This window comes from Orycteropus afer, unplaced genomic scaffold (assembly GCF_000298275.1).
Source record: "Orycteropus afer afer isolate SDZICR_OR568_19922 unplaced genomic scaffold, OryAfe1.0 scaffold00460, whole genome shotgun sequence".
NCBI classification, from domain to species: domain Eukaryota; kingdom Metazoa; phylum Chordata; class Mammalia; order Tubulidentata; family Orycteropodidae; genus Orycteropus; species Orycteropus afer.
The window spans coordinates 187,288-200,555 of NW_006922047.1; the positions used below are offsets into that span (position 1 = coordinate 187,288).

General features: G+C 41.4%; 1 protein-coding gene across 1 annotated transcript in view; it reads left to right on the plus strand.

The window, feature by feature from the left end:
* Positions 1 to 13,268, plus strand: part of ADGRE3 (adhesion G protein-coupled receptor E3) — a 97,305-nt gene that overhangs the window by 45,232 nt on the left and 38,805 nt on the right. The window contains exons 5-7 of the mRNA XM_042782754.1: positions 2,631 to 2,674; positions 6,342 to 6,525; positions 8,852 to 8,968. Of these exons, the coding sequence (XP_042638688.1) occupies positions 2,631 to 2,674; positions 6,342 to 6,525; positions 8,852 to 8,968 (345 nt within the window). The remainder of the gene's footprint in view (positions 1 to 2,630; positions 2,675 to 6,341; positions 6,526 to 8,851; positions 8,969 to 13,268) is intronic.

Sequence of the window (13,268 nt, forward strand, 5' to 3'; positions counted from 1 at the left end):
TTTTTAATGATTTTGAGTTTTGTCCCACATTGTTCTCCCTCTCTATCCAGGATCTCCTACATAGATCTCCCTCCAAGATTTTGACATTGGTAGCTGGGCACCATCTAGTTCTTCTGGTCTCATAGTCATATAGGCTGAAGATCACATGGTGTACCAATCCCTTGGACTAATTGTTTCCATGTGTCTTTGGTTTTCTTCATTTTTCTTTGCTCCAGATGAGAGACCCATTGTTGCATCTAGATGACCACTTGCAAGCTTTTAAGATCCTAGTCACTACTCACCAAAGTAAGATGTGGAACAACGTCTTTGTGTATTACTTTATGCCCGTTGAGCCTGATGTCCACTGCAACTATAGTCCCAAGCCCACAAGTCCAACTACTCACTTGCTCTGGATAGCTGGCTGTGGCCAAGAAGTGACTAGTCCCTGTGGGAAAAATATTGAATGACACAGAAAACATCAAAAGAAGATAGAAGAAATACACAGAATCACTGCACCAAAAAGAATTTGTTGCATTCGACTATTTCAGGATGTAGCATGCTGAGTCAAATAAATCAGTCACAGAGGAAAATTATTCTATGATTCCATGTATAGAAATAAGCAGCAGAAGTATGACCAGCACAATATCACTAAAGAAAAGGAAGACACAGAGAAGTACACAGGAGGTACAGGCAACAAAGGTAAATATTGTTATATATACAATATTGCATTATCAGTAATAACAAACACTATCTATGGGTGGATACATAGGTAGACAGGTGAGAAATTGAGTATGGGTAGGTGAACAGAAATACACTCCTGACCCTGCATAGGTTTGGGAGATATTATTCCTACATGTGTATTTGTATGTGCTATAAAAATGTCCATATGCATTGAAGAGCTAACAAGGGACAAAGTTAGGATAACTTCTTAGCCACAACCAAGCACTTGAGAGAGTGAGTCACTGGGCCTACAGGCTTATGATTATGGCCACAGGGGACATCAAGCTCAATTGGCACAACAGACTCACAGCAACCCTGTGTACAGCAGAACAAAACAATGACTGGTCCTGCACCATCCTCACAAGCCCTGCTATGCTTAAGCCCGCCATTGCAGCCTCTGTGTCAATCCATCTCATTGGCACAACATTGTGCACAAAAACATTGTGTACATCTGCTTTGGTGAATAGTGACTGGGGTCTTAAAAGCTTACAAGAGGCCATCTAAGATGCAACTATTTGTTTATCCTTGTCTAGACCAAAGAAGAGTGGATAAAACCAAAGACAAATGGAAACAATTAGTCCAAGGAAATAATGCACAATGGGAACCTCAGCCTAAGCAACCCAGGAGAGCTAGATAACTCCCAGCTACCGACACCAACCACTCAGAAAGGGACCAAAATGGGAGATCCTAGACAGAGTGAGAGAAAAAATGTGGAACAAATTCAAAAACATAAAAAAAGATCAGGATTACTCGTTGGATAGAGACTGGTGAAACCCGACACTATGGCCCCTAGTCACCCTTCGGGCCTGGAACTGGACTCACTCCCAGGGCTTAACTCTCAGCCGAAAAAATAGACAGGTCTACAAGCTGAGCAACTACACCAGGGAGACGTACTCCTTAGAAGAGTCAACCATGGGAGATCAAAAAAGTAGTGTTTGCACAGAGAGAAAGCTAGGTAGGCAGGAATGCATAGGTGAGGAGGACAGAGGGAAGGTAACCACAGGGAGGAGGTGGGAGGAGAGCTGTTCCATTGTGGGGATTATAATCAGTGTCATGGAACAAAATACGTATGAACTGTTGAATGTAAAATGAATCTGCTTTGTAAAATTGCACCCAAGGCACAATAAAGTAAGTTTTATTTAAAAAAAAAAAGTGCAGTTTTCTTATAAGAAGCATATTCTAGACTCAGGATTGTAAGTCAAAGTTCTTGAACTCTTAAAACAAAACCTTCAATATTATGAGATAGCTCTTTGCCCTTTTTAGCAAACAGACTCAGCTGAAAACCAAGGTACGGAATAAATATAGATTTAACTTCAGTCTGATGGTAATAGATATGTAAATATTTGCTAATCTTTCTTCGTCTGTCTAATGGACAGATAGATGGTTGTCCCCACAAAGCACCAGAAACAACACAGAAGTCTTCATTAGCAGCTGATGGCTGAAAAGTGATGCTTCTGTTTCAGTTATTATTCCCAGCCAAGCTCCATTTAAAAACCTGGGGCTTCCAATTGTCTGTGTCCTAAACCATTCAGTTATGATTTCCAGCCAAGAAGAAGGATCTTAAACTTTTCTGCTTCCTCCGTATCAGGCTTTCTCCACTGCACCACTACTGGCATTGGGGTGGGACTGTTCTTTGCTGTGGGGGCTGTCCTCTGCATTGTAGGATGTTGAGCAGCATCCCTGACCTCCTCCCACTAGGTGCCAGTGACACTCCTTCTGCAAGGGTAACAACCAAAAATGTCTAGACATTGCTGTTGTTTGGGGGGAAGGGGGACAGCATGGCCCTCAGTAGAGAAGGTTGCCCCAATCATACAAACATAAATAGTATCAGTTCAGACCATCCGGAAACAAAGTTTACCCAACTCACCTGCCCACCCCTCCACCCTTTACTCTCTCTTCCAATAGTAACCCCCTTTCAATGTCTTTTACAGACATCAGCTCCTCAAAGACACCACCAACCAAAGGCAAGAAAAAGGTGAGTGGAGGCTGAGCCCTGGAACCTAGCCATGCAACAAATATTTACAGAGCTCAAACTGTAGGACAGGGTGTATATATTCTGGGATATTGTCCCTCTAAAGACAGGGATCTAATTGGGAGATAGAGAAAAGTCAGCTTTTATGGGAGAAGCTGACTGAATAGTTTCCCAAACTGTTCTCATCCTTCTCTCTACTACTGGCCCAAGAAAGATAAACTAAGAAAAAGTGTATTAGGGTATGTGATGCTGTTGCAACAATGAGACCCAAATAGCCATTGGCTTTTTTTTACAAACGAGCATTTATTCCTCTCTCCATTAACAATCCATAGGTGAACTATCTGGGCTGATTGGAGGGACTTGCTCTGTGAGGCCATTAAGGGCCCTGAGTTCTTTCCATATTGTTGCTCCACCATTCCCTGGGGTGTTGTTCTCAAGTGCATGGCCAGAGCATGGGTTGCTGATGGGAAGGGGGTAGAAGGACTTCAGGCAAATGGACAGGAGTGAAAGGTGGGGATGGGCAAGTGGAGAGAGGGATACATGGAATCCTTAAATGAGACTCTAAATGCTATAAATGGTTTGTGGTCACCTTGAAATCAACCCAACAGCCCTGTGAAGGAAAAATCTTGGTAATCTGCTTTTGTTAATCTTTACAGAAGTAGATTGCCCCGTCTTCCTTCCACAGAGCACTGGTAGGTAAACCGCCAACCTTCTGGTTAGCAGCCAAATGCCTTAGTCACTGTGCCACCAGAGCTCCATTGTTAAGATTACAACCAAGAAAACCCTATGCAGCAGTTCTACTCTATAACACGTGGGGTTGCCATGAGTCAGAATCTACTCAACTGCAGCTAACAACAGTTTTATGATAATTTTCTTAGAGGCATGTCTGAACTCTGAATTTTAATAAGTAGAATGATCCATGCCAAGAGCCTACAGTCTAGTAGAATGGGCTCGTCCCTTCCCCTCTCCACCCCCTACTCTCACCTTGCACTACTCCAGCAAGACTCTTCTGCCTTGCCTTCCCCAGCCTCCTTGCCTTTGTACATGCAGTTCCCTCTATCTGAAACTCCATTTCCCAGGTCCTCACCTGGCTGGCTGCCTTCCACTCTTTGTTTAGGCTTCAGTTCAGGTATCCCCTGGAACGCTTCCTTTACCTCCTCCATCTGAGATAATGCCTCCAGCTGCATGTCCCTATGATGTGGGGAAGGAGAGGATAGAAGTGTGGACTCTGGAATCTGGGAGTTGAATCCCAGCACCACAGTAGCCAGGATACATTGGGCAAAATGTTTTAACTTCTCGAGATTCATTTATTCATCTGTAAAGTGGGTGTGATAATGACACCCACCCCTTTGGGTGGTGGGAAGGGCCAATGAAATAATATAAGGTCTTAGCCTGATCCCAAGTAAGTGTTCCTGTCATGTCATCCGTTGTTATCTCCAGCAAACTGAAGACACTGACATCATGTGTCATCACCCCTAGATTGCCACCCCCTTAAGGGCCAGAACTAGACTAAGCCCACATTCAGGCCTCAATGAATGCTCATGGAATTAATGAGCAATAAATAATCATGTGGTCAACATGAATATTTCATTATAAAAATGCACTGCTGGGAAAAGATAGGTTCAAAGTCATTGTGTTGAACCAGTCACTATGATAGAAATTGGAACAGCAGCTCCTTCAACACCTACCTGTACAAATGAGTTTAAATCAAGAAGACTTTAGTGGTCATTTAGAGAAGAGAAAGATGCTGTACATATCAGATAGGAGGTGGGACCCTGTTCCTAAACAGAAAGTTCAGCTCAGAATTCCAAAGACTCAGAAGACTGAAAGAGTAGAACATTCAAAAATTATGCTTGAACCTCAGTTCTGAAAGTTCCTCTAACCCTCTATAAATGTCAGTCTGCTTATAACTCATTGGCATGATAGTATTTTCCTCCTAAATGTGTTCATCCTGTTGATGAATATTTATTGGGCACCTGCTGTTTCCCAAGGATGTCCTTGTTATTGTTGGGTGCTATGGAGTCAATTCCAACTCATCGCAACCCTACAGGACAGAGTGGGACTGCCCCCAAGGGATGTTCAAGGCTGCAATGTTTACAGAGAAACCCTGGTGGCACAGTAGTTAAGAGTTCAGCTGCTAACCAAAAATTTGGCAGTTCAAATCCACCAGGCACTCCATGGGAGAAAGATGTGGCAGTTGGCTCCCTTAAAGATTTACAGCCTTGGAAACCCTATGGGGCTGTTACAAAGTGTCACTATAGTGTCTTATAGGGGCCCTCTGAGTTCACTATGAGTCAGAATTGATAGCAACTTGTTTTAATCTTTATATCAGCAGATCAAGTGCTTAGCCATTGTGCCACCAGTACCCCTTCAGGCAAGTGCTAGGTGCTGGGAAACAGCTGTGAACTAGACAAGATTCCCACACTCATGGGAGTCACTAACTAGCATTCCAGTGTGCACACAAATCCCCGAAAGTCTTGTTAAAGTGTACATTTGGATTCAGTCCTGCTTGTCTAACGGCTCCCAAGTGAGGCTGATTGCTGGTTTGAGGACATATTTTGAGTGCAAGGACATGGGAATCTGTACAAAAACAGTCATTCAAATCTTCTGTATTATAACCAAATAAACCTCATCTTGGCCCTTCATCGTTACCCAGCCACCGGCCTGCATCTTTGCTCTCCTTCATAGACTAATTTCTAGACTTCAAATGGCCAGATAAATGTGTTATTATAGGTATTCCACAATTCAAAACACAAAACAAGATGTCTGGGTGAATTCCCTCCATTACCATAATTCTGTTTCCAGGTTTCTCAACCTTGACGCTATTCATATTGAGGCTTGACAGTTCTCTGTGATGGGGCCATCCTGAGCCTTGCAGGCTGTGGAGCAACACCCCTGGCCTCTACCCACTAGATGCCAGTAGCATCCCCCATCCAGGTTGCAACAACCAAAAATGTCCCCAGGCATTGCTACATGTCCCCATGAGAACCAGTGGCCTATTTCTAGCAGCCTTCCCACCTCACTGTTGACAAAAAACAACTAAGTTATACACAATGTTTCCCGGGCACAGACACTGTTCTAAAGAGTGTTGCTGTGCGTTGCCATAGAGTAAGCTCTGACTCATAGCAACCTCATGAATAATGGAATGGAACGCTGCCTGGTCCTGTGCCATCCCCGTGACTGGTTGCAGGTTGGACTGCTGTGATCCATAGGGTTTTCACTGGCAGATTTTTGGAAGTAGATCACTAGGCCTTTCTTCCTAGTCCATCTTAGTCTAGAGGTGCCATTGAGACCTGTTCACCATCACAGCAACCCACAAGCCTCCACTGACAGTAGGGAGGTGGCTGCACTTGAGGTGCATTGGCCAAGAGTCAACCCTGAGTCTCCTGCATTGGAGCCAAGAATTTGACCACTGAACCACCACGACAGCTCTTCACTCATTTAATTCTCACAAAAACCCTATGAAGTGTGATTACTGTTCCCAACTTAGGAGGAAAATGGGACCCAGAGTGATTGAGTGATTTGCCCAAGATCACACACCACAGAGTGGGAGACCCAAGAATTAAGTCCAGGTCGTCTTGCCAGAGCCTGCTTTCTTATGCTTTGTATGGTCCCTCAGAATGGGGACATGTCAGAATGGATTTCTTTTTATTCTTTTTTGTCTTCAAAGCTGCAACATGTTATTGACAAATTCAAGTCACTTATCACCAATCAGACTTTTTGGAAAACAGAAGATAAGAAAGAAATTGCATCCACGGCCACATCCATCCTCCAAAATGTGGAATCGAGTGTTCTAGAAACTGCTCTGAACACCCCACAACACAAAGTCCAGAAAGTCCACAAAAGTACTGTGGGTAAGATAATGATAGGGCCTGGTACACAATAGGTATTGGTCACTAGCTGGGGTCTGGGCTAACCAATTACCAAAACAAATGCACGCACACACAAATACACTACATAAGTCCATTTTTATAAAATTCTAGAAAATGCAGATTAATCTATAGTGACAGAAAGCAGATCAGTAGCTGTCAAGGATGGGGAGGAGTGGGAGATGACAGAAGGGCATGGAGAAACTGTTGGGGAAAATCTTTACTATCTTGACTATGTGATACATACACCCCACAAAACTCATCAGATTGTGCATTTTAAATGTGTGCACATTATTATCATGTAAATTACACATTAAGAAGATTTTCTATATACACACAATGGAATACTATACAACACTAAAGAATAATGTTGAATCTGTGAAACACCACATAACATGGATGAACTTGGAGGACATTATGCTGAGTGAAATAAGTCAATCACAGAAGAATAAATATTGTATTAGTTAACTATTGCTAAAAGTCAAGGAAAAGTTTATAAATGGAAGGAAACTTTCTTTGTTGGCTACCAGGGATGGGAGGAGTAGAGAGGAAACACTGCTAGATAGTAGAGACAAGTATTGATCTGAGTGAAGGGAAGGCCAATGTACCAAAAGCAAGTGATCAACAAGGTGGCACTGAGGAAGAGGAAGACGCAGAGAGGTACACAAGAGATCCACACAACAAAGAAATACCATCATACATATGCAATACTGTGTTGTCAGTGATAACAAACATTAATCTATGGGTAAATAGATGGGTAGACAGGCTGAACGATCAGGTATGTCTAGGCAAAAGAGAATATATCCATGACCATATATAAGATTGGCAGACAGTATTTCACATACATATTTGAATGTGCTATAAGAATGTCCTAATATGTAACAGAGCTAACAAAGGACAAAATTATCATAACTTCTTGGCCACAGCCAATTGCCCTGAAGGAGTGAATAGTTGGACCTGTGGACTTGAGACCGTGGTCGCAGGGGACATCAAGCTCAATTGGCATAACATACTACACAAAAACATTGTTCCACATCCTACTTTGGTGAGCAGAGACTGGGGTCTTAAAAGCTCGCAAGCAATCATCCAGATGCAACAAGGGTCTCTCCTTATCCAGAGCAAAGAATTAAGAAAACCAAAGACACATGGAAACAATTAGTCCAAGGGACTAGTAGACCATGCAATCCTCAGCCTGTCTGACCGTGAGACCCAGAAGAACTAGATGGTGCCTGGCTACCACTGTCAACCACTCAGAAAGGGATCAGTGCAGGAGATCCTGGATAGAGTGGGAAAACAATGTGGAACTAAACTCAAAATCATAAAAAATAAAATAAAATAAAAGACTAGGTTTGCTGGTCTGATAGAGCTTGGTGCAACCCCCAAGACTATGGCCCCTAGTTACCCTTCAGATCTGGAAATGAACTCACTCCCTGGGCTTCTAAACAAAAAATAAATAGGTAGATACACTCCTTAGAGCTATCAATCATGGGAGAATAGAAGGGCAGTGTTTTCACAGGGAGATAGCTCAGGGGGCAGGAATGTATAGGAAAGAAGGATACAGGGAAGAGGTAACTACAGGGGGGAAGTGGAAGGAGAGCTGTTACATTGTGGGGAATTGTAGTCAATGTCATGAAATAAAATGTGTATGAACTGCTGTATGGAAAATGAATTTTCTCTGTAAGCTTTCACTCAACACACAATAAAAATTATTTTAAAAAGAAGAAGATTTTCTTTAAAAAAAAAAAAAAAAAAAAAAAAAGTTGCCAACAGTTTCCAATCCCTGGTCTCAGATTTTGGCTCTAAGGTAGGATTTTGAAAGTCCGGTGCCTACCTTCTCTGGGAGTCCCTGGGTGGGAAAGGGTTGGAAGCATGCTTCTCAATGGGGATACACCATCACTTACTTAATCAATTCCTTCTTGTTGCACATCTAGGTGATTTCCCATTTTTCACCATTATCTCTGCGGCCGTGAACTTTCTCATAACTACATCGGCCCTCTCATCCTTGACTGTTTTCTGAGAATAAATTCCTAGAACTAGAATCATTGCTTCAAAGGTGATGTGTCAAAGGTCATGAAACTTGGTGTCAGGAGGTAGAGTCTTACCCAACTTCTGAAACACAGTTTCCTCTTCTGTTTAATGGGTCCTCATGGTGTTTTAAGAAGGCTGTTACAAGATTCACACATAGAAGGTCCTTAGCCTCATACCTGGCCCATCCCAGACATTCAGCAGATGTGGGCTGTTCCTGTTGGTTGTACATAGTTTTAAAGCTTCTTATGATATCAGTAAACCTGCCTGTTGCTTTTCTCATCAGCTGTTGAAACTCAAGTTGTTACAGACAACTGCTCTGAGGAAAGAATGATCAGCTTGCAGGCCCAGAGGAACTCATTGGATATCCACTGCAATGACATCATCCAGGGAAACATACAAGGTACATGTGTTGGTGTCACACAGAGTAATATTATGTGAGTTATGGGAAAACATCCCCTAATGGGTTTGTTACCCTAAAATGGTGTCATTTGAGGATTTTTTTCTCTAAAAAATATTCCAAAGCAGGAGTTTTTCTGTTCTTCCATGCAGACACAGTACAGACATCCTGAATGAGAAACAGATGGGACTCTATGCATCCTTCAGCTCCAGATGAGCAAAGGGAGCTGCTGTTGGTGTGTTCTCATCATTCAGCAAATGTTTATTGAGACATTGACCATAAGGTCTCAGGGTACCACCAATGGTTTGTGCTCAATTACTAACCTAAAGGTTGGTGTTCCAACCCACCTAGTGGCTCCACTGAGAAAGGCCTGTGATCTGCTTCTGTAAAGAATGCAGACAAGAAAATCCTAGGAGCAGTTTAACTCTGTATGTAACTAATGGGGTCACCTTGAGTAGGAATCAACTCAATGACAATAAAAAAATCATCTACTATATACTAGGCTCTGTTCTAGTGAACAAACACACACATGTACACATGCACACACACACATCATTGTCATGAAGCTTATGTCTAGTTAGGGGAGACAGTCTAATAATTAAATACATACATTTACTTTGTTACCAGTAATTATCAATGCAATCAAGATGCATTGATAATTACTGATGGTTGGAATACAAAAGTTGAAAACAAATAAGAAGGATCAGTAGTTGGAAAATATGACCTTGGTGATACAGGATAGAATTTTGCCAGACCAAAACTTGTTTATTAGAAATGTCTTTTTCAACCACATAAACAGCAACTATATATATGGATCATGCCAGATGGAATACACAGGAATCAGATAGTATACATCTGTGGAAAGAGACAATGAAAAAGCTCATTATCATCATCCAAAACAAGGCTGGGGCCACCTGCGGAACAGACTACCAATTTAAGAAAATTAAGACAAGTGCACAAGAGCCAAAATATGACTTTGAGTATATCCCATCTGAATTTGGAGACCACTTCAAGAATAGATTTGACATGTTTAACACTAATGACCAAAGACTAGAGAAATTGTGGGATGACAACAAGGATATCATACATGAAGAAAGCAAAAGGACAGTAAAAAGACAGGAAGAAAGAAAAGACCAAAATGAAAGTCAGAAGAGACTCCGAAACTTGATCTTGGGAGAGTAGGTAAAGCAAATGGAAGAAATGATTAAATAAAAGGACTAAGCAGAAGATGTCAAAGGGTGGCTCAACAACACAAAGCAAACTATTATAGTGAAATGTGAAAAGACCTGGGGTTAGAAAACTTCGTATTTCTCAAGCTGAAAGAGCTGAAGAAAAAAATCAAACCTCGAGTTGCAATATCGAAGGATTCTAGGACAAAGGCACTTGACTGCTAACCAGAAGGCTGGCGGTTCAAACCCCAGCCACTCCTTGGAAAGAACGTTGGGCAACCTACTTCCGTAGTGATACCGCCACGGAAACCCAAGGAGAGGTCGCTATGAGTTGGAGCCAACTCGACGGCATATAACAACAGGGACAAAATACTGACCAACACAACAATAAAAGAAGAGAGAAGGGATACACAGAGTCACTGTACCAAAAAGAATTAGTCAACATCGAGCCATTTCCAGAGGTAGTACATGATCAAGAACCAATGGTACTAAAGGAAGAAGTTCAAGCTGCACTAAAGGCATTGGTAGGAAACAAGTCTCCAGGAATTAATAGAATAATAATTGAGATGTTTCAACAAATGGAAAGCACTTATTTGTCTATGACTAGAAATTTGGCCAACTGACTGGAAGAGATCTATAGTTGTGCCCATTCTAAAGGTGATTCAACAGAATGCAAAAATCATGGAACAGTATCATTAATATCACATGCAAAGAAAATTTTGGTGAAAATAATTCAAAAATGGTTGCAGCAGTACATTGACAGGAAACTGCCAAAAATTCAAGCCAGATTCAGAAGAGGACATGAAATGAGGGACATCATTACTAATGTCAGATGGATCTTGACTGAAAGCAAAAAATACCAGAAAGATGTTCCTATGTTTTATTGACTACCAAAGCCATTTGACTATGCATATCATAAAAATTATGGATAACATTATGAGGAATAAAAATTCCAGAACAATAATTGTGTTCAGGCAGAAACTGTACCAAGATCAAGAGCTGTCATTAGAATGGAACAAGGGGATACTGTGTCATTTAAAATTAGGGAAGGTGTCTGTCAGGGTTGAATCCTTTCACCATATTTATTCAATCTGTATACTGAGCAAATAATCCAAGAATCTGGACTATATGAAGAAGAGCATGGCATCAAGACTAGAGTAAGAATTATTAGCCTGAGATATGCAGATGACACAACCTTGATTGCTGAAAGTGAAGACTTGAAGCACTTCCTGATGAAGATCAAAGACTACAGTCTTCAGTCTGGATTTAAACCTCAATATAAAGAAAACAAAAATCCTCACAACTAGGCCAATAAGCAACATAATGACAAATGGAGAAAAAATTGAAGTTGTCAAGGATATCCTTTTACTTGGATCCATAATCAATACCCATGGAAGCAGCAGGAATGAAATCAAACAATGTACTGCACTGGGCACATTTGCTGCAAAAGACTTCTTTAAAGTGTTAAAGAGCAAATATGCCACTTTGAAGACTAAGGTGCATCTGACCCAAGCTATATTTTCAGTAGCCTCATATGCGTGTGAGAGCTGGACAATGGAAAAAGAAGACTGAAGAAGAATTGATGCATTTCAATTGTGGGTTTGGCAAAGAACATTGAAAATATCATGGGCCAGAAGAAAGAATAAATCTGTCTTGGAAGAAGTGCAACTGGAATGCTCCTTGGAAGCGAGAATGGCCAGACTTCATCTCACATACTTTGGTCATGTTGTCAGAAGGGATCAGTCCCCAAAGAAGGCTATCATGCTGGGTAAAGTAGAGGGTCAGCGAAAAAGGGGAAAACACCCAACAAAATGCATTGACATGGTGGCTGCAACAATGGGCTTAAGCATAGCGAGGATTGAAGGATGGTGCGGGACCAGGCAGTGTTTTATTCTGTTGAACACAGGGCCACTATGAGTCAGAACTGGTTTCATGGCAACTAACAACAACAAAAATAATCAATGCCTGTGAAAACAGCATTCAAGAAATTAAAAAATGTATTGCATTGGAAAAATTTACTGCAAAAAAAAAAAAAGTCTTTAAATTGTTAAATAGCAAAGATATCACCTTGAAGACTAAGATGTGTCTGACCCAAGCTATGGCATTTTCAATCACTTTGTATGTATTTGAAAACTGGGCAATGAATAGGAAAGACCAAAGAAGAATCGATGCCTTTGACTTATAGTGTTGGTGAAGAATATTAAGTATACCATGGATTGCCAGAAGAACAAACAAATCTGTCTTGGAAGAAGTACATCCAGAATGCTCCTTAGAACTGAGGATGGTGACACCTCATCTCCTATACTTTGGACAAATTATGGGGAGGGATTATTCCCTGGAGAGGGACATCATGCTTGGTAAAATAAAGGATCAGTGAGAAAAAGGAAGACCCTCAGTGAGATGGATCCATACAGTGACTGCATCAGTGCACTCAAACACAGCAATGAATGTGAGGCTGGCACAGGATTGAGCCGTGTTCCATTCTGTTCCATACAGTGTAGCTATGAATTGGAACTGAGTCAATGGCACCTAACAACAACAACTATTTAATTTGTCAAGTGTTTTGAGAAACAAAGTGGAATAAGGAGATAAATAGTGATGGTGGGGAGAGATCTATTTCATACATGATCAGAGAAAGCCCTTGATCTTATGATATTTGAGCAGAAACCTGAAGAATGCCAGGAACCAACCCTTGCAGCTATCTAGAGGAAGAGTGTTGAAGGTAGCAGCAACAGCAAGTGCAAAGACCTTGAGGAAAAGCAACATGACTGCTGTATTCAAGAAATAGCAAAAATGACAGTGCAGCTGGAACAGAATGAAGGAGAAAGAGAGTTGTGGAGGACACGGGTAGGGAGGTGACAGGGGTAGGTCCATAGTCTGAAAAGTCCATAACCACTTCAGTAACAATTGAACCTACTTCATGGGTGCAGTGCAACAGGTTTCTCTTTATATATGGCCTTTCTGCCCTGAGTTTGTACTTCTGCCAAAAATAATTGGTTGGACCACAGCCTGCCCTGTGATTGTCTGTTTTATGTACCTTGCAGGGATTGGACAATTTACAATGCAAATAAAATGTATAAAATCCTTGCAGAATTTGGACAGTTTACTATGCAAATAAGGTGATTATGGCCTAC